Source organism: Triturus cristatus, chromosome 1_1, assembly GCF_964204655.1.
Source record: "Triturus cristatus chromosome 1_1, aTriCri1.1, whole genome shotgun sequence".
NCBI lineage: Eukaryota > Metazoa > Chordata > Amphibia > Caudata > Salamandridae > Triturus > Triturus cristatus.
This window is the reverse complement of record NC_140579.1, coordinates 65,283,812-65,311,657: the sequence shown is the minus strand read 5'-3', so window position 1 is coordinate 65,311,657 and position 27,846 is coordinate 65,283,812. Positions and strand designations below refer to the sequence as shown.

General features: G+C 50.8%; 1 protein-coding gene across 1 annotated transcript in view; it reads left to right on the top strand.

Moving 5' to 3' along the window:
• The window catches only part of LOC146869422 (E3 ubiquitin-protein ligase TRIM39-like), a 143,193-nt gene that overhangs the window by 88,365 nt on the left and 26,982 nt on the right, over positions 1–27,846 (top strand). Inside the window, exon 5 of the mRNA XM_085599821.1 lies at positions 23,109–23,161. Within this exon, the coding sequence (XP_085455947.1) occupies positions 23,109–23,161 (53 nt within the window). The remainder of the gene's footprint in view (positions 1–23,108; positions 23,162–27,846) is intronic.

Genomic DNA, 27,846 nt, shown 5'->3' with positions numbered 1-27,846 from the left:
GGCGGCCCGGTATCCCATAACAAACCTCTAATTGCTGCCTCAATCTTCAAAAAATAGGATTCGGGAATCGGGATGGGCGTATTCTGTAGGGCATAGAGAAAGCGGGGGAGGTCTAGCATCTTAAAAAGGGCTGCCCGACCCAGGAGTGTGAGGGGCAATGTCTTCCAATGGACCACATCTGCCCTGAACCGCTGCAATGGGCCCGCTAGGTTTCGCTCATGAAATAGGAATGGGTTTAATGTTATAAAGATGCCGAGGTATTGGAAACCCTGTGATGCCACCGGAATGTTATACCCCCTGGGACTGTGTGGTGGGTCACCCCAAAGGGGGTACATCTGGGATTTGGAGGAGTGGGCCCCAAAAATATGAAAAATATGAAGTACCCGACAGATGGAGCGCGCCGGCGAAGCTAGGTACAGCAAAATATCGTCCGCATACAAAGAAATACGGTCTTCATGATCTGCAGTCCATTTAAGGCCTCTGATTTCAGGGTCACCCCGGATCCAGACTGCAAGCGGCTCAAGTGCCAAGGCAAAAAGAAGCGGCGACAGTGGACAACCCTGTCTCGTGCCACGGCATAGGGAGAAGGAGCTCGAACGGTGGTTGTTAACTGATACGTGGGCCGTGGGCTAGTTATATAACAGTCTGATCCATCCGATCAGCCAGAGACCCAACCCCACACGAGCCAGGACATCGAAGAGATACTCCCACGCCACCGTATCAAATGCCATTTTGGCATCCAGCGCGAGCAAAAGTGCTTCTTCTTGGAGTGTTGCAGCACGGCCCAGTGCCCCGTGAACACGGCGCAAATTACGTGCAGTATTACGGCCTGGCATGAATCCCGACTGGTCAGGGTGGATCAATGCAGTGAGATATGGAAGCAAACGATTGGCCAGCAGTTTGGCTAAAATTTTGGCCTCGACTGTGATCAGGGAAATGGGTCGGTACGATGCACACTCGTCCGCTGGTTTACCGGGTTTGCGGATAACCACTATGGTGGCGGTGCGGATATCGGCTGGGAGGACGCCAGTCTCATAACACTCAATATACAAGTTCAGCAAGTGAGGCGCAAGCTTCAGAGCCATAGGTTTCAGTGTTTCTATCGGGATTCCGTTGGCGCCCATGGCCTTGCCGGACCGGATATCTTGAATGGCTTTTTGAATCTCCTCAACCGAAATATCCGCCTCCAGGGCCTCATTATCTTGCTGGGAAACACAGCGCATTTCAATAGTGGCAAGGAGGTCTACCGTTTATCAACAACTTTTTCACAGAGGGTCCAAGGGAAGCTTATTTATAGACCTATCGGTTTCAAATCCCTTGTAATCAATACATATGAAACACTATAGAAACCTAAGGTCTGAGCAAAATTATTGAAGTGAGCATCAAAAAGGAACAGCAGAACAAATTTATAATGTTAAAGAGTCTTATGACATAGAAAAAGAATCCCGTCAGCCACCAGACTGGCGTATATCATCCTTTGGGATGTACTTTTTCTTCACTTGCACTGCATTAGTCACCATCACATAAAAAAGAGTTGTTGGTACTTAATGAATACCCTGCATCTATTACATTTTTTCAGGAGAGTGAGTTCTCTCTATCTACTCATCTAGCCCTAAAGTTTCCAAAGGGTTATACTACTACAACTGGATCCCAAAGGATGATATACGCAAGTCTGGTGGCTGATGGGATTCTGTTTCTATGTCATAAGACTCTTTAACATTATAAATTTGTTCTGCTGTTCCTTTTTGATGCTCACTTCAATAATTTTGCTCAGACCTTAGGTTTCTATAGTGTTTCATAAGGAGGTCTACCGCCCATCGTGCCTCTGAGTTCTGTGGCGGAGTATAAATTTGCTCATAATACTTTGCAAACGTTTCGGCAATTTTTTGAGGGTCAGTGATCAGTACACCATCCGGCCCTTTGATCGCGCCCACCCACCGCGCAGCCAATTCCTTACATTCCAGCCATGCCAACAGTTTACCGGTGCGCTCACCCAGCTCATGTATTCTGTGCCGGGTAGCAAGGGTGCGTCGGTTGGCATCTTCAAAGAGCAATTGCCTATAATCCTGTCTCTTAACATTAAGTGTGTGTTGGGTCTCGTGGGCAGGGGTATGCGAAACATCGCGCTCGAGGTGTAGTATCTCCGCCTCTAACTCGCTAACTCGTCGCTTACTTTCAGCCCTGTGTCCCACTATCATGGACAACGCCCGTCCCTTGATAACTGCTCCGTAAGCTCCCCATAGCGTTATCGCCGACGCCACAGACCCAGTGTTTTCTTCAAAATAGTAATCAGTGTCCTGCCGCAAGGAGTCTCTAATGTGTGGGATTTTTAACAACCAGGGCTGAATCATTATGGGGCCAGGTTGCCGTACCCGACGGGCTCCGAAGATAGATTTTACCGGGGAGTGGTCGGATATCCCCCGTGCTAAGCTCGTGGACTCAGTGAAGTGTTGAATCTGTTGCGCCTGGGTGAACAGGTAGTCAAGCCGTGAGTGACTACCATGAACACCAGATTGAAAAGTGTAAAGTGCGTCCCGGGGATGTGACCATCTCCAAATGTCTACCAGGCCGAACGCATCATTAAAATTGCGTAATTGCGAGCCTTGTGGAGCTTCCCGTCGGGGTGGAGTGCGGTCTATGGCACCGTCCATCGTCAAGTTAAAGTAGCCGCCCATAACCAGGGCACCCTCAGGCAAGGTCATCAAGAGCGTCCCCACATCTGCTAGGGTCTGGCGCTGAAGGACCGGTGGTGCATACACTGAGAGCACATTGAGGACTCTCCCCTCCCAGCTACCTGAGCAAGCAACATACCTACCCTGCGGTTCGGTCCGTATAGTGTGAATCACATAAGGGCAACCCTTACGTAGGAGGATCCCCACCCCTCTGGATCCCGAGGTAAAGCCAGAGTGCGCTACCATACGATACCCCTTTCTATCCAGGGCCGGACAGGAGTTACCTATGAGGTGCGTTTCTTGTAGCAACACCAAGTCTAGTCGGTGCCGATGAATATATTGCTGCACAATACCCCGTTTGATTTTGTCTCCCAGCCCATTGATGTTCCAGGTCATTAGGCTAAGTCCCTGAGTCATCGCCATAAGATCCCAACAGTAATATGCTAGAATGATCGGAGTGACCATTGCGGTGAGGCCCTTCAGCCACTACTCTAAATACAGCATTAGTCGCCACCTCGCCCTTCATAAGGACGAAGGCGATGAGACCAGGAGCCTGTAGGAAAATACTCCGTACCACGTATTGATAAAGAATGCCATTTAGCACTGCTGCAAGAAAACAATAAAAAACAACACCCCAAACAAACCAAATCAAACAAGCCGATACCCCTGAAAAGGCATCTCCCACCCTGCCTCCCTGCATAACGGGACTAGAACCGCCCACCTCCCCCAACATGCAGAGCGCCTGTCGCCCCCCCATGAACAATTCGAGGAAACGTGTGCTGCCCCACTCCCAACATATTAACTGACATCGCATAGGATCCTTCCCCCCCCACCCGACCCCATCCCCACTAGGAAAGAAAATTCTTAGCACTGCTTGGATTGTTAGAGCCCCTCCAAACCAACTCCATCGTAGCGGCATTTGTCGCACCAGTGCCTATCTAGAAAACATTTTTTACGAATAAGTACACATTTGAGGAAAACCACTCTGCAACGGCGGAAGCCAGTCTATCGTCCCCTCAATGTCTTCAATGCAGGCCCATGGTGACAACGTACCAAAGGGGTGAACACTCCACACATCCCGGGGCACACCCATCCTAGTTATCATAGCCTCGTGAGACTACTAGTCCGCCACCGGACACGTTCCAGGGAGAGCCATACAAAACACTATACCATCTTACCAACGTCCAGAATTAGTGCTCCCCAGCTGGGCCCGGGGCATCAGAGTCTGAGCGTGAAGGAGAACGCCTCTGTTGGCGCCAATCTTCGGCCTTATCCTCTGCCGATGGTCCCTTTTTTTTCTTTTTATCCACAGTGTGCCAGCCCTCCAACCAGTCCCAAGCATCCTCCGGGCGAGTAAAGAACCATGATTTTCCATCGGCCTCCACCCGCAGCTTGGCAGGGAACATCATTGCGTACTTAACTTCCTGGTCACGAAGAGCCTTTTTTACCTCCAGGAAGCTACGTCTTTGTTTCTGGACTCTTAGGGTAACATCAGGAAAGAACGTGATTTTGCTGTTCTCAACAGTGACGGGTGGAGCCGCCCTCGCCGTTTGAAGAATAACGTCTCGGTCACGGAAATTAAACACTCGGGCAAGAAGTGGTCGAGGAGGTGCCCCTGGTCGAGGGCGACCATCCGGCACTCGATGGGCTCTTTCAATCGAAAAACACTTTGAAAGCCCTCTGGGCTGTAGGTGCTTGAGGACCAGGTCCTCGACAAAGAGGTCCACTGCCTGTCCTTCCGCCCGTTCCGGGACACCAATAATTCGAACGTTATTCCGGCGCATCCTGCCTTCATAGTCATCCAACTGCCGAGCCAATACATCATGGGAGGCACGCAGGTCTGCGACCTCTCGTTTGAGAAGGCTAGTGTCGCTTGTCAGTTCTTTGGTGACACTTTCCACAGCACCCACGCAGTCGGCAATATTTCCCACATCCTCACGAATCAGACCCACATCGGTGGCCACGGTATCGATCCGAGTTTCAAGGGACGCCTTGACAGCAGTGATAGCATCCAGAAGGTCTTTATTCGCCGGTTCTACCTTGCCGTCCGAGGCTGGCATCTCAACCCGATCACCGCCCTGCTGGTGTTGCCATGCAAATTTCTCCAGTTTAGTCTGTGCCACCGTTCTGTTGCTCCGCCCGGATGTCATGATCACAACTCAGGGGGCGCTCCCCAGCCACAGGGCACAGCCGCTATTCCCCGCCGCCTGCAGTGGAGAACTCCACCCGGCCTGTCGGTTTTCGCTGGCTACACCCCAGCCGCAGGGACACCCCACTAAGGCCCAGACACCCAGCAATGGACCAAGGATATGGCAGGCCTATGCCCTCTGTACGCTCAGTTCGCCTCTTCAGTATTGTTGTGTTCCAGCCGTCACTGCCAACCCGGGGAAGCCAGGCTTCGCCGTCCGTCGATTTGCCCCAGTGCCAAATCGTCTAGAAAAGTCATCCTTCCAGTCCCGCGGGCCACCCGTTGTCCAATCACCACCGGCGTCCGAGGCCTGCCACACAGCAGGAGCGGGGAACCGAGGACCTCCCAGCCGGTCCCCGCACGCTGCGTTCAAGTAGCGCTGTGTAGGCGTTGGGCACCCCCTGGATGTCTTCACCCCAACAGGGTATTACCAAACAACCCAGATCGGTCTACTGGGGCAGAGGAGCCGGAGGACCGCCCCCACTGCTCGGGGCAAGCGCGCCAATCGCGCCGGAACCGCAGTCACTCGATTCTTAGCGGGACACCCAGCCTCCGGGGAGGACCCCCACAGCGTACCGGCCAGGTAGCGTCAGGGCAGCAGTCTGGTCACTCCTCTCCAAGCAGGGCCCTCGCAGCAGCCAGCAATGTTTGTGCATCCCGGTCGGCCGGAGCGCACGCCCGCCGCACCGGGCCCCACCACGACACCGACGCAGGCACCAAGCTCCCAGTCCCTACCTCCAGGAGCGGCCGATCGCAACCACGGCCTCACGCCATACACTCCCCGGTCGGGGCGCGTCCTCTACAGGCAGTATATCGGCCGGAGTACCGGGCCCGGAGCTCCGCCACGGCGCCTCCTCAATTTCGCTGCAATCAGCCCCGTGGATCAGCTGGAATCCCCGGGCCACAGGGGAAGTCACAGGACACAGCGGAACAAGTTTCTGCAGTGTTGGAGGCGCCAAGCCTCAAATCGCCGCTCTCCGGAGAAAACAGGCCGCAGCCGCGGCCTCGCGTAGTCCCGGTATCCATCCAGGACGCGTCTCACCCAGCCCGGCCACCGTCCAGAACGCGGGGAACGGAGCCCCGTCTCGGCACCACCTCCAATCTGCCCCAAATTTCGCCGCTGGGTCGGCGGGAGCCTCGGGGCCACAAGGGACACCTCACAGCACGGATCGGGACCACGGGGCATGAAGGTTCAGGATATTGCAGGGGTGGCGCTTCAGAGGCTCGCTACTGAGCGGCCATTCCCGTCGGCAGCAAGCCACGCCCCCCCATGCCACCAGTTCTGATTCAAATCCAGGGTCCGGTGTTCAGATGCCTGTGCAGGGATCGCACCAGGCACTCATGTGACTGTGGACGCCATGTTCCTAGTTCAGAGCTAGTTACCAGCGAAAATCCTACAGGAGGAGAATGTCAGGATCAATGGCAGGTTGCAAGTCACACAGCCCACTCACCAGTCAATGGGACCGGCCACCAAGATTGTGGGCTCACGTCCAGTCCAGTTCACCTCCACGCTGCCAAGGCTGACTATTAGTCTCCTCTCGCTCCTCTGCACAACTCTCAATCCCGGGGTGGGGCGAATAAACAATTGCTGGCAGCCGCTCACTTGTGTGTGCAGCCACATTTATTATACCCTCCAGGCATACCCCTGGACAGCACCTGGATGGGGGGGGAAGTCCACAGAAAAGCTCCCCCTCAAGCACCATGGGTCCACCAGGGCCACCACCGCACCCGTCTTCAGCATCCTACCGAGGGCCCCTTGCATCAACCAGGGCGCACCGTTGTCGCGGCTCATCTCCACCACGGCATGTAGGAGTGCCTGCAATGTCCAGGGGATCAGCGGTCACAGTCTCTCTTGCACTCGGCCTCAGGAGGGGGGTAAATCAATGCAGCCACCATGTTGGGGGGTCTCTCCGTGGCGAGGCAGTCACCAAGAGCGGAGGCATGCCGGGGCTCCGTTACAGGGTGCAGGTTCTGTCAGCAGGCCGGCCCCACCACTATCGGGGTATCAGCCATCCCGCTTTACCACCCACACTCCGTTCACCTCCTTGCGGCAGCTCCCCAGGTCCTCCCCACAGCTTCGGCAGGCAAGGTGGTCTCCAGCAGAGAGGTAGTGACTTGTAGGCCGCTCCTCGGTCTGTGCATCAGCGCGTTGCAGACAGCTCCAGGGTGTCACTATTTCCATGCCCCCTGGCGCCGGCGGGGGCGGCAGGAGGATGGAGTATGCCTCTGCCTGGGCTGGAGCTGTCTTTTAGTGCTGCCGCCAGGCCATCTTGTTGGCCACGCCCCCCAATCTTATCTGTCATTAATAAAATGAATGGCCATGCTGATCCTATGGATCCACCATAGGCTAAATGAACAGCTAGATCCTATGGATGCCGGAGCCAAAGATGAAAAGAAGAATCCTAAGAAGTAACAGTGCCTAGAGGTTACAGCGTATAGTGACATGACCTCTCCTTTCTGCAGAGGTAGTATGGGGCACTAAAAGATCTGAGCCATTCTGATACCTTTGGGGGGTCGGGAGTAATCGATTTCTTACAGATTTCTGTTCTTGCTAGCGATATCAGAACAAATATCAGTGAGGCCTGATCCAAGTTTAACTCGTCCCAGTGCGGGCACAAGTCCATCCCAAATCGGATCAGGTAGGGGCTTACCTTAACTTCGCAGCCATTGATTTCTTAAAACGTCTGACTTACATACCACCAGAAGAAGGCAAATAACGGGCAGTCCACGAACATGCGTATATCATCCTCCTCTGTGTCACCGCACTTCTAATATTTTAATGGTTCCTATGTGATCTTAGCCAACTTCGTTGGTGACCAATAAGGTCTATGGAGAGTAAACAAATGATTCTTTTTAAGTGGTGCTGGTTTGATCAGAGTGTATAACAGATTTAAAGATACTCGCTATAATTTCTCTTTAGCTAGCGCCAGAAGATCATTTTCCCAGTGCAGGTATGGGACTCCCATTTTCTCATCTGTTGCGGAAATGAATACCCAATACCACTGGGAAACCCCTTTTTAAGGTTGTTACTTAGCCCTCACCCACCCGAGAAAATCCTCCTGCACCGAACCGCTCCCCTCTGACTACGTTTGGGATGACCACTAACAACAAAGCTGCGCTTGTCATGTCACTCCAGGTGGAAAGGTTGCCATGCTGGTGAGGGTAACTAAGTTTATCTGGGGTTCCAGGAGAGCCCCAAATTGGTGCCAAGTCCGCATTGTAATCTATCCCGAGAATTCTCCTAAAGGATTCCCACACCCTCAGGATTGTTAAGAGTACCATTAACCTACCTTGTTTAAAAACTTTGGGTCCCCAAACTTGAACAAAAAACTTTTCAGGCTTAAATGCTTCAACATGGCTCTATACAATTGACCCATGTGAGAATTACGAAGTGGGTCGCACACCGCTCGTCATACTAGCAAATAGCCCCATAGGATTCTGGAGAATGTAGTGACAGCGGCGGGTACACCTATGCCACGAGTAAAAAGTTTAAAATGCCATCCCTGGACACGTGTTTCGAGGTAATTGCCTCTCGTCAGCAGGGAGCAGGTACGTATGCGGGGTGCTGTAGACTGCCAAAAATTATCAGGTATAGTACCTCTCACGGCGCGCGGGTGCGGGATCCGGGCTCGTCAACCCATGGCTCAGGGAGCTTTAAATACAAAATACGAAGTGGGTCGCACACCGCTCGTCATACTAGCAAATAGCCCCATAGGATTCTGGAGAATGTAGTGACAGCGGCGGGTACACCTATGCCACGAGTAAAAAGTTTAAAATGCCATCCCTGGACACGTGTTTCGAGGTAATTGCCTCTCGTCAGCAGGGAGCAGGTACGTATGCGGGGTGCTGTAGACTGCCAAAAATTATCAGGTATAGTACCTCTCACGGCGCGCGGGTGCGGGATCCGGGCTCGTCAACCCATGGCTCAGGGAGCTTTAAATACAAAATACGAAGTGGGTCGCACACCGCTCGTCATACTAGCAAATAGCCCCATAGGATTCTGGAGAATGTAGTGACAGCGGCGGGTACACCTATGCCACGAGTAAAAAGTTTAAAATGCCATCCCTGGACACGTGTTTCGAGGTAATTGCCTCTCGTCAGCAGGGAGCAGGTACGTATGCGGGGTGCTGTAGACTGCCAAAAATTATCAGGTATAGTACCTCTCACGGCGCGCGGGTGCGGGATCCGGGCTCGTCAACCCATGGCTCAGGGAGCTTTAAATACAAAATACGAAGTGGGTCGCACACCGCTCGTCATACTAGCAAATAGCCCCATAGGATTCTGGAGAATGTAGTGACAGCGGCGGGTACACCTATGCCACGAGTAAAAAGTTTAAAATGCCATCCCTGGACACGTGTTTCGAGGTAATTGCCTCTCGTCAGCAGGGAGCAGGTACGTATGCGGGGTGCTGTAGACTGCCAAAAATTATCAGGTATAGTACCTCTCACGGCGCGCGGGTGCGGGATCCGGGCTCGTCAACCCATGGCTCAGGGAGCTTTAAATACAAAATACGAAGTGGGTCGCACACCGCTCGTCATACTAGCAAATAGCCCCATAGGATTCTGGAGAATGTAGTGACAGCGGCGGGTACACCTATGCCACAAGTAAAAAGTTTAAAATGCCATCCCTGGACACGTGTTTCGAGGTAATTGCCTCTCGTCAGCAGGGAGCAGGTACGTATGCGGGGTGCTGTAGACTGCCAAAAATTATCAGGTATAGTACCTCTCACGGCGCGCGGGTGCGGGATCCGGGCTCGTCAACCCATGGCTCAGGGAGCTTTAAATACAAAATACGAAGTGGGTCGCACACCGCTCGTCATACTAGCAAATAGCCCCATAGGATTCTGGAGAATGTAGTGACAGCGGCGGGTACACCTATGCCACGAGTAAAAAGTTTAAAATGCCATCCCTGGACACGTGTTTCGAGGTAATTGCCTCTCGTCAGCAGGGAGCAGGTACGTATGCGGGGTGCTGTAGACTGCCAAAAATTATCAGGTATAGTACCTCTCACGGCGCGCGGGTGCGGGATCCGGGCTCGTCAACCCATGGCTCAGGGAGCTTTAAATACAAAATACGAAGTGGGTCGCACACCGCTCGTCATACTAGCAAATAGCCCCATAGGATTCTGGAGAATGTAGTGACAGCGGCGGGTACACCTATGCCACGAGTAAAAAGTTTAAAATGCCATCCCTGGACACGTGTTTCGAGGTAATTGCCTCTCGTCAGCAGGGAGCAGGTACGTATGCGGGGTGCTGTAGACTGCCAAAAATTATCAGGTATAGTACCTCTCACGGCGCGCGGGTGCGGGATCCGGGCTCGTCAACCCATGGCTCAGGGAGCTTTAAATACAAAATACGAAGTGGGTCGCACACCGCTCGTCATACTAGCAAATAGCCCCATAGGATTCTGGAGAATGTAGTGACAGCGGCGGGTACACCTATGCCACGAGTAAAAAGTTTAAAATGCCATCCCTGGACACGTGTTTCGAGGTAATTGCCTCTCGTCAGCAGGGAGCAGGTACGTATGCGGGGTGCTGTAGACTGCCAAAAATTATCAGGTATAGTACCTCTCACGGCGCGCGGGTGCGGGATCCGGGCTCGTCAACCCATGGCTCAGGGAGCTTTAAATACAAAATACGAAGTGGGTCGCACACCGCTCGTCATACTAGCAAATAGCCCCATAGGATTCTGGAGAATGTAGTGACAGCGGCGGGTACACCTATGCCACGAGTAAAAAGTTTAAAATGCCATCCCTGGACACGTGTTTCGAGGTAATTGCCTCTCGTCAGCAGGGAGCAGGTACGTATGCGGGGTGCTGTAGACTGCCAAAAATTATCAGGTATAGTACCTCTCACGGCGCGCGGGTGCGGGATCCGGGCTCGTCAACCCATGGCTCAGGGAGCTTTAAATACAAAATACGAAGTGGGTCGCACACCGCTCGTCATACTAGCAAATAGCCCCATAGGATTCTGGAGAATGTAGTGACAGCGGCGGGTACACCTATGCCACGAGTAAAAAGTTTAAAATGCCATCCCTGGACACGTGTTTCGAGGTAATTGCCTCTCGTCAGCAGGGAGCAGGTACGTATGCGGGGTGCTGTAGACTGCCAAAAATTATCAGGTATAGTACCTCTCACGGCGCGCGGGTGCGGGATCCGGGCTCGTCAACCCATGGCTCAGGGAGCTTTGAATACAAAATACGAAGTGGGTCGCACACCGCTCGTCATACTAGCAAATAGCCCCATAGGATTCTGGAGAATGTAGTGACAGCGGCGGGTACACCTATGCCACGAGTAAAAAGTTTAAAATGCCATCCCTGGACACGTGTTTCGAGGTAATTGCCTCTCGTCAGCAGGGAGCAGGTACGTATGCGGGGTGCTGTAGACTGCCAAAAATTATCAGGTATAGTACCTCTCACGGCGCGCGGGTGCGGGATCCGGGCTCGTCAACCCATGGCTCAGGGAGCTTTAAATACAAAATACGAAGTGGGTCGCACACCGCTCGTCATACTAGCAAATAGCCCCATAGGATTCTGGAGAATGTAGTGACAGCGGCGGGTACACCTATGCCACGAGTAAAAAGTTTAAAATGCCATCCCTGGACACGTGTTTCGAGGTAATTGCCTCTCGTCAGCAGGGAGCAGGTACGTATGCGGGGTGCTGTAGACTGCCAAAAATTATCAGGTATAGTACCTCTCACGGCGCGCGGGTGCGGGATCCGGGCTCGTCAACCCATGGCTCAGGGAGCTTTAAATACAAAATACGCATTTTAAACTTTTTACTCGTGGCATAGGTGTACCCGCCGCTGTCACTGCATTCTCCAGAATCCTATGGGGCTATTTGCTAGTATGACGAGCGGTGTGCGACCCACTTCGCATTTTGTATTTAAAGCTCCCTGAGCTATGGGTTGACGAGCCCGGATCCCGCACCCGCGCGCCGTGAGAGGTACTATACCTGATAATTTTTGGCAGTCTACAGCACCCCGCATACGTACCTGCTCCCTGCTGACGAGAGGCAATTACCTCGAAACACGTGTCCAGGGATGGCATTTTAAACTTTTTACTCGTGGCATAGGTGTACCCGCCGCTGTCACTGCATTCTCCAGAATCCTATGGGGCTATTTGCTAGTATGACGAGCGGTGTGCGACCCACTTCGCATTTTGTATTTAAAGCTCCCTGAGCTATGGGTTGACGAGCCCGGATCCCGCACCCGCGCGCCGTGAGAGGTACTATACCTGATAATTTTTGGCAGTCTACAGCACCCCGCATACGTACCTGCTCCCTGCTGACGAGAGGCAATTACCTCGAAACACGTGTCCAGGGATGGCATTTTAAACTTTTTACTCGTGGCATAGGTGTACCCGCCGCTGTCACTGCATTCTCCAGAATCCTATGGGGCTATTTGCTAGTATGACGAGCGGTGTGCGACCCACTTCGCATTTTGTATTTAAAGCTCCCTGAGCTATGGGTTGACGAGCCCGGATCCCGCACCCGCGCGCCGTGAGAGGTACTATACCTGATAATTTTTGGCAGTCTACAGCACCCCGCATACGTACCTGCTCCCTGCTGACGAGAGGCAATTACCTCGAAACACGTGTCCAGGGATGGCATTTTAAACTTTTTACTCGTGGCATAGGTGTACCCGCCGCTGTCACTGCATTCTCCAGAATCCTATGGGGCTATTTGCTAGTATGACGAGCGGTGTGCGACCCACTTCGCATTTTGTATTTAAAGCTCCCTGAGCTATGGGTTGACGAGCCCGGATCCCGCACCCGCGCGCCGTGAGAGGTACTATACCTGATAATTTTTGGCAGTCTACAGCACCCCGCATACGTACCTGCTCCCTGCTGACGAGAGGCAATTACCTCGAAACACGTGTCCAGGGGTGGCATTTTAAACTTTTTACTCGTGGCATAGGTGTACCCGCCGCTGTCACTGCATTCTCCAGAATCCTATGGGGCTATTTGCTAGTATGACGAGCGGTGTGCGACCCACTTCGCATTTTGTATTTAAAGCTCCCTGAGCTATGGGTTGACGAGCCCGGATCCCGCACCCGCGCGCCGTGAGAGGTACTATACCTGATAATTTTTGGCAGTCTACAGCACCCCGCATACGTACCTGCTCCCTGCTGACGAGAGGCAATTACCTCGAAACACGTGTCCAGGGATGGCATTTTAAACTTTTTACTCGTGGCATAGGTGTACCCGCCGCTGTCACTGCATTCTCCAGAATCCTATGGGGCTATTTGCTAGTATGACGAGCGGTGTGCGACCCACTTCGCATTTTGTATTTAAAGCTCCCTGAGCTATGGGTTGACGAGCCCGGATCCCGCACCCGCGCGCCGTGAGAGGTACTATACCTGATAATTTTTGGCAGTCTACAGCACCCCGCATACGTACCTGCTCCCTGCTGACGAGAGGCAATTACCTCGAAACACGTGTCCAGGGTTGGCATTTTAAACTTTTTACTCGTGGCATAGGTGTACCCGCCGCTGTCACTGCATTCTCCAGAATCCTATGGGGCTATTTGCTAGTATGACGAGCGGTGTGCGACCCACTTCGCATTTTGTATTTAAAGCTCCCTGAGCTATGGGTTGACGAGCCCGGATCCCGCACCCGCGCGCCGTGAGAGGTACTATACCTGATAATTTTTGGCAGTCTACAGCACCCCGCATACGTACCTGCTCCCTGCTGACGAGAGGCAATTACCTCGAAACACGTGTCCAGGGATGGCATTTTAAACTTTTTACTCGTGGCATAGGTGTACCCGCCGCTGTCACTGCATTCTCCAGAATCCTATGGGGTTATTTGCTAGTATGACGAGCGGTGTGCGACCCACTTCGCATTTTGTATTTAAAGCTCCCTGAGCTATGGGTTGACGAGCCCGGATCCCGCACCCGCGCGCCGTGAGAGGTACTATACCTGATAATTTTTGGCAGTCTACAGCACCCCGCATACGTACCTGCTCCCTGCTGACGAGAGGCAATTACCTCGAAACACGTGTCCAGGGTTGGCATTTTAAACTTTTTACTCGTGGCATAGGTGTACCCGCCGCTGTCACTGCATTCTCCAGAATCCTATGGGGCTATTTGCTAGTATGACGAGCGGTGTGCGACCCACTTCGCATTTTGTATTTAAAGCTCCCTGAGCTATGGGTTGACGAGCCCGGATCCCGCACCCGCGCGCCGTGAGAGGTACTATACCTGATAATTTTTGGCAGTCTACAGCACCCCGCATACGTACCTGCTCCCTGCTGACGAGAGGCAATTACCTCGAAACACGTGTCCAGGGATGGCATTTTAAACTTTTTACTCGTGACATAGGTGTACCCGCCGCTGTCACTGCATTCTCCAGAATCCTATGGGGCTATTTGCTAGTATGACGAGCGGTGTGCGACCCACTTCGCATTTTGTATTTAAAGCTCCCTGAGCTATGGGTTGACGAGCCCGGATCCCGCACCCGCGCGCCGTGAGAGGTACTATACCTGATAATTTTTGGCAGTCTACAGCACCCCGCATACGTACCTGCTCCCTGCTGACGAGAGGCAATTACCTCGAAACACATGTCCAGGGATGGCATTTTAAACTTTTTACTCGTGGCATAGGTGTACCCGCCGCTGTCACTGCATTCTCCAGAATCCTATGGGGCTATTTGCTAGTATGACGAGCGGTGTGCGACCCACTTCGCATTTTGTATTTAAAGCTCCCTGAGCTATGGGTTGACGAGCCCGGATCCCGCACCCGCGCGCCGTGAGAGGTACTAAACCTGATAATTTTTGGCAGTCTACAGCACCCCGCATACGTACCTGCTCCCTGCTGACGAGAGGCAATTACCTCGAAACACGTGTCCAGGGATGGCATTTTAAACTTTTTACTCGTGGCATAGGTGTACCCGCCGCTGTCACTGCATTCTCCAGAATCCTATGGGGCTATTTGCTAGTATGACGAGCGGTGTGCGACCCACTTCGCATTTTGTATTTAAAGCTCCCTGAGCTATGGGTTGACGAGCCCGGATCCCGCACCCGCGCGCCGTGAGAGGTACTATACCTGATAATTTTTGGCAGTCTACAGCACCCCGCATACGTACCTGCTCCCTGCTGACGAGAGGCAATTACCTCGAAACACGTGTCCAGGGTTGGCATTTTAAACTTTTTACTCGTGGCATAGGTGTACCCGCCGCTGTCACTGCATTCTCCAGAATCCTATGGGGCTATTTGCTAGTATGACGAGCGGTGTGCGACCCACTTCGCATTTTGTATTTAAAGCTCCCTGAGCTATGGGTTGACGAGCCCGGATCCCGCACCCGCGCGCCGTGAGAGGTACTATACCTGATAATTTTTGGCAGTCTACAGCACCCCGCATACGTACCTGCTCCCTGCTGACGAGAGGCAATTACCTCGAAACACGTGTCCAGGGATGGCATTTTAAACTTTTTACTCGTGGCATAGGTGTACCCGCCGCTGTCACTGCATTCTCCAGAATCCTATGGGGCTATTTGCTAGTATGACGAGCGGTGTGCGACCCACTTCGCATTTTGTATTTAAAGCTCCCTGAGCTATGGGTTGACGAGCCCGGATCCCGCACCCGCGCGCCGTGAGAGGTACTATACCTGATAATTTTTGGCAGTCTACAGCACCCCGCATACGTACCTGCTCCCTGCTGACGAGAGGCAATTACCTCGAAACACGTGTCCAGGGATGGCATTTTAAACTTTTTACTCGTGGCATAGGTGTACCCGCCGCTGTCACTGCATTCTCCAGAATCCTATGGGGCTATTTGCTAGTATGACGAGCGGTGTGCGACCCACTTCGCATTTTGTATTTAAAGCTCCCTGAGCTATGGGTTGACGAGCCCGGATCCCGCACCCGCGCGCCGTGAGAGGTACTATACCTGATAATTTTTGGCAGTCTACAGCACCCCGCATACGTACCTGCTCCCTGCTGACGAGAAGCAATTACCTCGAAACACGTGTCCAGGGATGGCATTTTAAACTTTTTACTCGTGGCATAGGTGTACCCGCCGCTGTCACTGCATTCTCCAGAATCCTATGGGGCTATTTGCTAGTATGACGAGCGGTGTGCGACCCACTTCGCATTTTGTATTTAAAGCTCCCTGAGCTATGGGTTGACGAGCCCGGATCCCGCACCCGCGCGCCGTGAGAGGTACTATACCTGATAATTTTTGGCAGTCTACAGCACCCCGCATACGTACCTGCTCCCTGCTGACGAGAGGCAATTACCTCGAAACACGTGTCCAGGGATGGCATTTTAAACTTTTTACTCGTGGCATAGGTGTACCCGCCGCTGTCACTGCATTCTCCAGAATCCTATGGGGCTATTTGCTAGTATGACGAGCGGTGTGCGACCCACTTCGCATTTTGTATTTAAAGCTCCCTGAGCTATGGGTTGACGAGCCCGGATCCCGCACCCGCGCGCCGTGAGAGGTACTATACCTGATAATTTTTGGCAGTCTACAGCACCCCGCATACGTACCTGCTCCCTGCTGACGAGAGGCAATTACCTCGAAACACGTGTCCAGGGATGGCATTTTAAACTTTTTACTCGTGGCATAGGTGTACCCGCCGCTGTCACTGCATTCTCCAGAATCCTATGGGGCTATTTGCTAGTATGACGAGCGGTGTGCGACCCACTTCGCATTTTGTATTTAAAGCTCCCTGAGCTATGGGTTGACGAGCCCGGATCCCGCACCCGCGCGCCGTGAGAGGTACTATACCTGATAATTTTTGGCAGTCTACAGCACCCCGCATACGTACCTGCTCCCTGCTGACGAGAGGCAATTACCTCGAAACACGTGTCCAGGGTTGGCATTTTAAACTTTTTACTCGTGGCATAGGTGTACCCGCCGCTGTCACTGCATTCTCCAGAATCCTATGGGGCTATTTGCTAGTATGACGAGCGGTGTGCGACCCACTTCGCATTTTGTATTTAAAGCTCCCTGAGCTATGGGTTGACGAGCCCGGATCCCGCACCCGCGCGCCGTGAGAGGTACTATACCTGATAATTTTTGGCAGTCTACAGCACCCCGCATACGTACCTGCTCCCTGCTGACGAGAGGCAATTACCTCGAAACACGTGTCCAGGGGTGGCATTTTAAACTTTTTACTCGTGGCATAGGTGTACCCGCCGCTGTCACTGCATTCTCCAGAATCCTATGGGGCTATTTGCTAGTATGACGAGCGGTGTGCGACCCACTTCGCATTTTGTATTTAAAGCTCCCTGAGCTATGGGTTGACGAGCCCGGATCCCGCACCCGCGCGCCGTGAGAGGTACTATACCTGATAATTTTTGGCAGTCTACAGCACCCCGCATACGTACCTGCTCCCTGCTGACGAGAGGCAATTACCTCGAAACACGTGTCCAGGGTTGGCATTTTAAACTTTTTACTCGTGGCATAGGTGTACCCGCCGCTGTCACTGCATTCTCCAGAATCCTATGGGGCTATTTGCTAGTATGACGAGCGGTGTGCGACCCACTTCGCATTTTGTATTTAAAGCTCCCTGAGCTATGGGTTGACGAGCCCGGATCCCGCACCCGCGCGCCGTGAGAGGTACTATACCTGATAATTTTTGGCAGTCTACAGCACCCCGCATACGTACCTGCTCCCTGCTGACGAGAGGCAATTACCTCGAAACACGTGTCCAGGGTTGGCATTTTAAACTTTTTACTCGTGGCATAGGTGTACCCGCCGCTGTCACTGCATTCTCCAGAATCCTATGGGGCTATTTGCTAGTATGACGAGCGGTGTGCGACCCACTTCGCATTTTGTATTTAAAGCTCCCTGAGCTATGGGTTGACGAGCCCGGATCCCGCACCCGCGCGCCGTGAGAGGTACTATACCTGATAATTTTTGGCAGTCTACAGCACCCCGCATACGTACCTGCTCCCTGCTGACGAGAGGCAATTACCTCGAAACACGTGTCCAGGGATGGCATTTTAAACTTTTTACTCGTGGCATAGGTGTACCCGCCACTGTCACTGCATTCTTCAGAATCCTATGGGGCTATTTGCTAGTATGACGAGCGGTGTGCGACCCACTTCGCATTTTGTATTTAAAGCTCCCTGAGCTATGGGTTGACGAGCCCGGATCCCGCACCCGCGCGCCGTGAGAGGTACTATACCTGATAATTTTTGGCAGTCTACAGCACCCCGCATACGTACCTGCTCCCTGCTGACGAGAGGCAATTACCTCGAAACACGTGTCCAGGGGTGGCATTTTAAACTTTTTACTCGTGGCATAGGTGTACCCGCCGCTGTCACTGCATTCTCCAGAATCCTATGGGGCTATTTGCTAGTATGACGAGCGGTGTGCGACCCACTTCGCATTTTGTATTTAAAGCTCCCTGAGCTATGGGTTGACGAGCCCGGATCCCGCACCCGCGCGCCGTGAGAGGTACTATACCTGATAATTTTTGGCAGTCTACAGCACCCCGCATACGTACCTGCTCCCTGCTGACGAGAGGCAATTACCTCGAAACACGTGTCCAGGGTTGGCATTTTAAACTTTTTACTCGTGGCATAGGTGTACCCGCCGCTGTCACTGCATTCTCCAGAATCCTATGGGGCTATTTGCTAGTATGACGAGCGGTGTGCGACCCACTTCGCATTTTGTATTTAAAGCTCCCTGAGCTATGGGTTGACGAGCCCGGATCCCGCACCCGCGCGCCGTGAGAGGTACTATACCTGATAATTTTTGGCAGTCTACAGCACCCCGCATACGTACCTGCTCCCTGCTGACGAGAGGCAATTACGTCGAAACACGTGTCCAGGGATGGCATTTTAAACTTTTTACTCGTGGCATAGGTGTACCCGCCGCTGTCACTGCATTCTCCAGAATCCTATGGGGCTATTTGCTAGTATGACGAGCGGTGTGCGACCCACTTCGCATTTTGTATTTAAAGCTCCCTGAGCTATGGGTTGACGAGCCCGGATCCCGCACCCGCGCGCCGTGAGAGGTACTATACCTGATAATTTTTGGCAGTCTACAGCACCCCGCATACGTACCTGCTCCCTGCTGACGAGAGGCAATTACCTCGAAACACGTGTCCAGGGATGGCATTTTAAACTTTTTACTCGTGGCATAGGTGTACCCGCCGCTGTCACTGCATTCTCCAGAATCCTATGGGGCTATTTGCTAGTATGACGAGCGGTGTGCGACCCACTTCGCATTTTGTATTTAAAGCTCCCTGAGCTATGGGTTGACGAGCCCGGATCCCGCACCCGCGCGCCGTGAGAGGTACTATACCTGATAATTTTTGGCAGTCTACAGCACCCCGCATACGTACCTGCTCCCTGCTGACGAGAGGCAATTACCTCGAAACACGTGTCCAGGGATGGCATTTTAAACTTTTTACTCGTGGCATAGGTGTACCCGCCGCTGTCACTGCATTCTCCAGAATCCTATGGGGCTATTTGCTAGTATGACGAGCGGTGTGCGACCCACTTCGCATTTTGTATTTAAAGCTCCCTGAGCTATGGGTTGACGAGCCCGGATCCCGCACCCGCGCGCCGTGAGAGGTACTATACCTGATAATTTTTGGCAGTCTACAGCACCCCGCATACGTACCTGCTCCCTGCTGACGAGAGGCAATTACCTCGAAACACGTGTCCAGGGATGGCATTTTAAACTTTTTACTCGTGGCATAGGTGTACCCGCCGCTGTCACTGCATTCTCCAGAATCCTATGGGGCTATTTGCTAGTATGACGAGCGGTGTGCGACCCACTTCGCATTTTGTATTTAAAGCTCCCTGAGCTATGGGTTGACGAGCCCGGATCCCGCACCCGCGCGCCGTGAGAGGTACTATACCTGATAATTTTTGGCAGTCTACAGCACCCCGCATACGTACCTGCTCCCTGCTGACGAGAGGCAATTACCTCGAAACACGTGTCCAGGGTTGGCATTTTAAACTTTTTACTCGTGGCATAGGTGTACCCGCCGCTGTCACTGCATTCTCCAGAATCCTATGGGGCTATTTGCTAGTATGACGAGCGGTGTGCGACCCACTTCGCACCATGTGAGAATTATCTAGCTCTCCAGCCAAGAACCAGGAATTCTTGAACTGGAAAGAATAATAATAGGCTTGACAACCCGGAGGAGCGAGCCCCCCTTGCTTCAGTCTTATCCAGACCTTTTTTCATGAGATCCTGGCTCCCTTGGACGCCCATATAAAGCTGCCAACCCTCCCTTGCTACAGTCTCCTCCGCAGCTTCTTTCGTGAGATCCTAGCTCCCCCAGATGCCCATATAAAGCTGCTGACCCTCCCTGGCTTCAGTCTCCTCCTTCTTTCATGAGATCCTGGCTCCCCTGGATGCCGTATGAAGCTGCCGACCCTCCCTTGCTTCAGTCTCCTCCGGGGCTTCTTTCGTAAGATCCTGGCTCCCCTGGATGCCCATATAAAGCTGCCGACCCTCCCTTGCTTCAGTCTCCTCCTTCTTTCGTGCGATCCTGACTCCCCTGGATGCTCATATTAAGCTGATGACCCTCCCTTGCAATTTCTGCAAAAGCTTTTTGTGGAAAGGAAGTGGTTTAGTGTTAAACAAGACAATCACCTTCGGAAGAACCAGCTTCTTAATGGTGTTCACCCTCCCATAGATACCGAGGGGCAGATTTTCTCTCCATCTTGTAAGGCGAGCATCTATATCACAGTGTTGCTTGAACATGAAATACCTTTGAAAAACCTTTGGCAAAAGAGGAACAGTTTGTTTAATTAAACATAGCGGCCGGGAGAACAGTTACTGGCACAGGGTCCGAGGAATGTCTCAAATTACAATCAATCTGTAGCGTTCTTATATACAATTCATTATAGGCAATAAAATGTTTCTGGAGATCCTTGTAGGGAGGGGAATGTAAGTTGCTCCCTCGAGATTCATAAATTAATTTTAATTGATAATCCAGGTGGGCCTCGACCTTGCAAGGACAAAATGCAGCCAGTGGTTAAAGTGTCCAGATGTCTGCCACGGGGAGCACTTGATCACTGCGTGTTCTGTGTTCTAATTTGCTCTATGTTCCTAACTCATGTGGCATCTGACTTTATGCTGTTTTTGGAGCGCGCGTACCCCCTGTGCGCTTTATTGGGGCCAATATCCCTTAACAATTGTATTGTCTCTTCACTAATCTGTGGGATTGATCTCGGGTTTCCCGTCCATGCATTTGTCTGCCGGCTACGTGCCACCCCACCTGTGGCCTGTCAATCAGTAACCTTGGGCCTCGGTCTCAGTGCTTGCCAGGCTACGTATATGCGAGTCGGGTTGATGCGGCGTTCACATCGGGTAAATTTGTTAATAAGGACGTGATTTTGTTCACATAAATAAATGTATCATTTGTCATATCAGCATTGATTTTTTTCCTAATTGACAGTGGGATACCCTAGTTAAGTTTACATCCGATATTTCCTCAAACTCTGAGTTCCGATGCGCCCATGATTCCTAATCTGATTTCTGGTTTGAAGCCCTACTTTCTCTTTAGCCCGGTCTTTACCTTATTGATTAGATACCCTGACAGACTCCCAAAATCTCTGGCATGCGTCTCAAGCTGTGGAACACAGAGCTCTGGCTTTGATGCATACGGAACTATGTCATCAGCATGCAGTGCTAGTCTGGTTGGTAACCCTGCAGCTTCAAAGGGAAGAATGGTCTAATCCTGCCGAATCATCTGGGAAAAGGGCTCAATATATACACGGAACAGAATTGGCGCCACAGGACACTGCTGTCTAGTTCCCCTGGATATCTGAAACGAAGCTGTAAGTTTGCCATCCAAAATCTTAGCGACCGGCACCTTGTATAGCATTTGCACAACTTCGGTAACATTGCTGCGAAAACGATAATCCTGCAATACCTCCCAAAGATAGACCCAATCAACCGTATCAAATGCTTTATCAGCATTGATTCTTGCGATTGTCAACAGGAGATTAAAGGCCTCGGCCATATCATTCGCACCGATAAGTCATTGGGTTAATTTATACACCTTCCTTCCAGGCACAAACCACTTATGATCGAAATGGATCAACTTTTGAAGGACAGCTGATAACCTTTTAGCCAAGATTCCTGTAATCATTTTGTAATCACAGTTCATCTAAGATATTGGTCTATAGGAATCTCCTAACCTAGCACCTTTACCCGGCTTAAGGATCATAACTACAGGTGCCTCATACCGGGAAGGTGGAATTTAACAGCCTTCCAGAGATATCTCATTAAAATAAGATACCCAGAAACAGAAAGAGGATTCAGATGGGATCCCGCCTGGGCCTGCTGCTTTCCCTTTACTGAGCCTCCTAACCTGTTCCCTTATCCCCCCCCTCTGTGATCCCGCCTGGGCCTGCTGCCTTCCCTTTTACTGAGCCTCCTAACCTGTTCCCTTTTCTCTACCTCTGTGATCCCGCCTGGGCCTGCTGCTTTCCCATTACCGAGTCTCCAAACCTGTTCCCTTATCTCTCACTCTGTAATCCCGCCTGGGCCTGTTGCTTTCCCTTCACTGAGCCTCCTAACCTGTTCCCTTATCTCTCCCTCTGTGATCCCGCCTGGGCCTGCTGCTTTCCCTTTACTATCCCTCCTAACCTGTTCCCTTATCTCTCACTCTGTGATCCCGTCTGGGTTTGCTGCTTTCCCTTTACTGAGCCTCCGAACCTGTTCCCTTGTCTCTCCCACTGTGATCCTTCCCCTACAGCCTAAAATCTGCTGTTCTGTACGACTTGGGAGTTTTTGTTTTGCAACCAGTTTTTCATTACTAAGCGGTCTGGGTTCAAATCTTCCTCTCTCCAATATCTTAGCTGCAGAGAATGGTGACAAGATTTACACCGGCAGGGAGTGGATGTGATAATGTTGTGTTGTGGGCGCTGTCGGGATTTCACGTGGACCTCAGGTAGGAAGGTATTAAGTATATACACAAGACTCCACCAGGAGCAGATGTAACCTGTCTCTGCCCCCCTCTCATTGAGCTAACGGCCACTCCTTGAGACCCACGCTGTGGCATTCCGTGGCATCACATGAAGCGCGCTGGTCTCACTGAGCTATCTGCCTTAGAACAACCACATCCTGTCATAAGATGTTAACGGTACTTTTGGATATCGTTAGAGCTTTGACTGTTGTGTATGAACAGTAACTCACACTGAGTTCTAGTCCGCAGGCGCTGCTCTTAATACTGAATCGTATTTCAAATACAGGTCCTATGTGATGGTCATCCTTTGTTCCTGTAGCTGTCATTGTTCTTTAATACAAAGATGCTGTGTGTGTTATTACAGGTGTAATAATGTGAAGATTCAGAGCCCAGAGGTGGTGGTGAAGAGTTATAAAGGTAAATACCATTGTGATGATTAGCTCTGAATATTACTGTTTATGACTATGATATGGTATGATATGGTGTGGTGTGGTATGGTATGGTGTGGTGTGGTGTGCTATGGTATGAATGAATGAATGAATGAATGAAAGGGCATTTGTAAAGCCCATGGCTACCCGGGAGTGTCCCAGCGCTAGGTATGGTGTGGTGTGGTGTGGTGTGGTGTGGTATGGTATGGTATGGTATGGTGTGGTGTGCTATGGTGTGGTGTGCTATGGTGTGGTGTGGTATGGTGTGGTGTGCTATGGTATGGTGTGGTATGGTGTGGTGTGGTGTGGTATGGTATGATATGGTGTGGTGTGGTGGGCTATGGTATGGTGTGGTGTGCTATGGTATGGTGAGGTGTGCTATGGTATGGTGTGCTATGGTATGGTGTGTTATGGTGTGGTGTGCTATGGTATGGTGTGGTGGGCTATGGTACGGTGTGGCGTGGTGTGCTATGGTATGGTGTGGTGGGCTATGGTATGTTGTGGCATGTTATGGTATGATGTGGTATGGTGTTGTGTGCTATGATATGCTGTGGTATGGTGTGGTATGGTGTGGTGTGCTATGGTATGGTGTGGTGTGGTATGGTGTGGTATGCTATGATGTGGTGTGGTGTGGTATGCTATGGTATGTTGTGGTGTAGTGTGGTGTGCTATGGTGTGGTGTTGTGTGGTGTGCTACGGAATGGTATGGTATGTATGGTATGTTATGGGATATTATGGTGGAATGGGATCAGATGGGATGGTGTGGACTGGTATGTTATGGAATGTTATGATGGTATGGTATAGTGTACTATAGGGTGAGATCATTGTATAATTTGGTATAGTGGTATGGCATAGTTTGTTATGGTGGTAATGGATTGAATGGGATGGCGATATGGTATGGTGTGGTCTGGTATGGTATTGTATGGCATTTAGTGGTAACGTGCACTCACGTCAGGGTACAGTTACTTGATGTGTGTCTCTAAACTTTGTCTTTTCCAGATTTTTCTAGATTTCTGCTTATCTCCATTCTGTATACATGCTGCCGCATTTCCTTTGTTTAAATCATTCTTTCCCTTGGAAATTCATGCTAAGTTTATTGGAAATTCAGATGCTGTAATTTCACACCTCGCATTAATGATACTTCTAGGCTTAACAACTGCGAGCAACTCAGTTACTGCAGTATTCTGGGACTAGTGAATGGGAAATTACCTCAAAATTTGGTATTTACCACATAACATTCTATTTCCCAGAGTTTTAGCACCAACAGGGAACTAGAGCATGCATCTACACGGACCCAACGCATGCATCTAAACTGACCTAGCACATGCACTTACACTAACCTAGCGCAAGCATCTACACGGACCCAACGCATGCAACTACACTGACCTTACGCATGCTCTACACGGACCCAACGCATGCATCTAAACTGACCTGGCACATGCACCCGCACTAACCTAATCTACACGGACCCAGCTCATGCAACTACACTGACCTAACACATGCATCTACACTGATCTAGTGCATGCATGTACACTGACCTAGTGCATGCACCTACACTGACCTAGTGCATGCACCTACACTGACCTAGCGCATGCACCTACATTGACCTAGTCCATGCACCTACACTGACCTAGCACATGCACCTACACTGACCTAGTACATGCACCTACACTGACCTAGCGCATGCACCTACACTGACCTAGCGCATGCACCTACACTGACCTAGAGCATGCACCTACACTGACCTAGCGCATGCACCTACACTGACCTAGCACATGCACCTACACTGACCTAGCACATGCACCTACACTGACCTAGGGCGTGCATCTACACTGACCTAACACATGCGTCTACACTGATCTAGTGCATGCATGTACACTGACCTAGTGCATGCACCTATACTGACCTAGCGCATGCACCTACACTGACCTAGTCCATGCACCTACACTGACCTAGCGCATGCACCTACACTGACCTAGTCCATGCACCTACACTGACCTAGCGCATGCACCTACACTGACCTAGCGCATGCACCTACACTGACCTAGAGCATGCACCTACACTGACCTAGCACATGCACATACAATGACCTAGCGCATGCACGTACACTGACCTAGGGCGTGCATCTGCACTGACCTACCACATGCATCTACACTAACCTAGTGCATGCATCTACACTGACCTACCACATGCGTCTACACTGACCTAGTGCATGCACTGACACTGACCTAACACATGCGTCTACACTGATCTAGCTCATAAACCAACACTGACCCAGATCATGAACCTACTCTAAGCTCGCTTGTGACCCTACACTGACCTAGCACATGCACCTACACTGACCTAGCGCATGCACCTACACTGACCTATTGCACATACACACAGTTTATAAGATCTTCCCTCACAGTCCACACTCACACCCTGCACTTGCAGTTAGGCCCGTCGCATCACGCACATATGCACTCATGCCATGCATGCACACACACAACACAAGACAACAGTAGAGTACTGCTGCACTGATTTCTGCAGATAATTCCTGAATACTATTTGTCGTTTTCCTGCTACAATTTCTGTAATTTCAGCCAAAATGGAATGTGTCCCCAGTAATATCTGGTTGAGTGGTGTGGTAAATAATTTAATTACCGGTTCTTAATTTGATGCGGAAAATCTATAATAATAGCTCAGTAAAATAAGAGGCAGAATCCGTGGTATTAGAGGTTCGGAACGGGCTTTATTCCAAAATCAATTCGAATTGATGGACTCCATATTCCATCACCACGAAGGTTCAGGAAGTGAAGGACAATACTTTATTGACAAGTAATCATTTTTATACAATAGGCATTACAGTGAAACAGATGCAGGAGGCGTAACAGTTGATAACAAAGATAAAAACATACATGCGTAACTAAAATGGGTGTAACTGGGCGTAACTGAAGAACGTCATTAGGTATGATGTCACAACAGGGTGGTTCCATGAAAGAATTTCGCAATGTCAGCAGAAATACTCGGCAGAGATGCGCGCGCAGCAGCATGACGTGTGATTGACGTGCAACTAGGGCGTGAAGGGGACTTGACATTTAGCTCTACATGTGGAGACAGAAGTCTGGGGGGTCAAGTCAACCTAATCCCAAATCATATCTAACATCCTATGTTTAAAGAACTATGTTATCAAAAAGGAAAGGTCTTTCGAACAAAATCTATTCTATACTGACTGTGAGTGCGTGTACAAGCGTCTAAGTGTCTACACTAGATGCGAGGGCAGAAATCTTCCATAGTAACAGGGCTATGAATTACTTGCATAAAGACAGAGAAGCCGGGCCCTTTGCTCGGTAGCTGGAAGAATGTTTACTTAAACTACTAGACAGGAATGCATTGGATAGGGAGCGGAGCAGATAATCTCGAAGGTGAAATACAGTTTTTGGCAGGCAACAGGCTGGAGTCAGGCACCGTTAGCCGCGCAGGGAATAGGACAAAGTTCATGGATACAGATGCGAGCTCAGACTGGAGCTTTCAGAGGCAGAAGGCAGGAAAAGGCTTAATGGCAGAATCAGGGCCTACTCGCCTGGACTGAAAAATGGGATAAGTGAACCATATAAAGCCGGTGGCCTTTCATACTTAGGAATGGAATATCCGACCCATTCATGGCGGATCTGAAAGAGGACATGTTGGCGGTGGACGCACATGTGTTTGCGTCTTCATAACTGGAACTGGAGGGAACATACATGTACTTGTGATTTATACATGAAACCGTTGGGGTCCAAGATAGGGGACATAACTGATCATAAAAATCCATATTTCCACATTCCCTCCTTGTCCCCTACTTGCCCTTAAGAGATATCAATCTTCATCAATCCGTTGATCTGTTCATATAGCATCATTTGTTCTTCTTTTTTCTTCTGGGATGAATGAAATCTTGGTGGTGGAATACACGATGTGGCCCACAGACCACAAATCGCTGGTCCACATTGTAGGCATAAGCAGCAACTGAATAGTATGAGAAAGCCAATACCTATGAAGGATAGGACCCTCCATCCAAAGGTAGATAATACACTCCAAAACCAACCGGACCAAGTCCAGGTGCCTGGATTCTGGTGTATCTGGCTTACAATCTTATGAAGGCGAGTTATGGCTTTATATACAGATGGCGAATTTTCTGGTATGAAAATGCAACAACTTGATCCGATGACCCTACAAGCTCCGCCCCTATCGGCCAGGATGACGTCAAGGACAAGACGATTTTGAAGCACAACAATCCGCATAGCAGACTGCTCTTCTGTTAAATTGCCTAGGGCAGAAATAGTTTCGTTCACTACTGCTTCAAGGGTTCTGGTTAATCTACGTATCAGCTTACTATTGGTAACTGTACCTATATAGGGAAAGAGACCTTTATTGAAATCTGTGTATTTTTCCCATGCTGTCTCAGTGTAATCGACTATTGGGAGATCTCTCCGTTCTCTATTGTGTACTAAATGAGTATTTCTATGATAATCAGGAGGAGCTAGGAAAACAGGTGGCAAAAGCAATCCGATGTAGCAGGTACCATCCCAATCTAGAGGCAAACGTATATATGCAGTCTGACCACATACGAAGTAGGAATGGCGAGAAGCTCTAAATGTAGACTTGCCTTGATCACTGAATTCTATTACAGTGGTGCATCTACTATGGCCCATATGT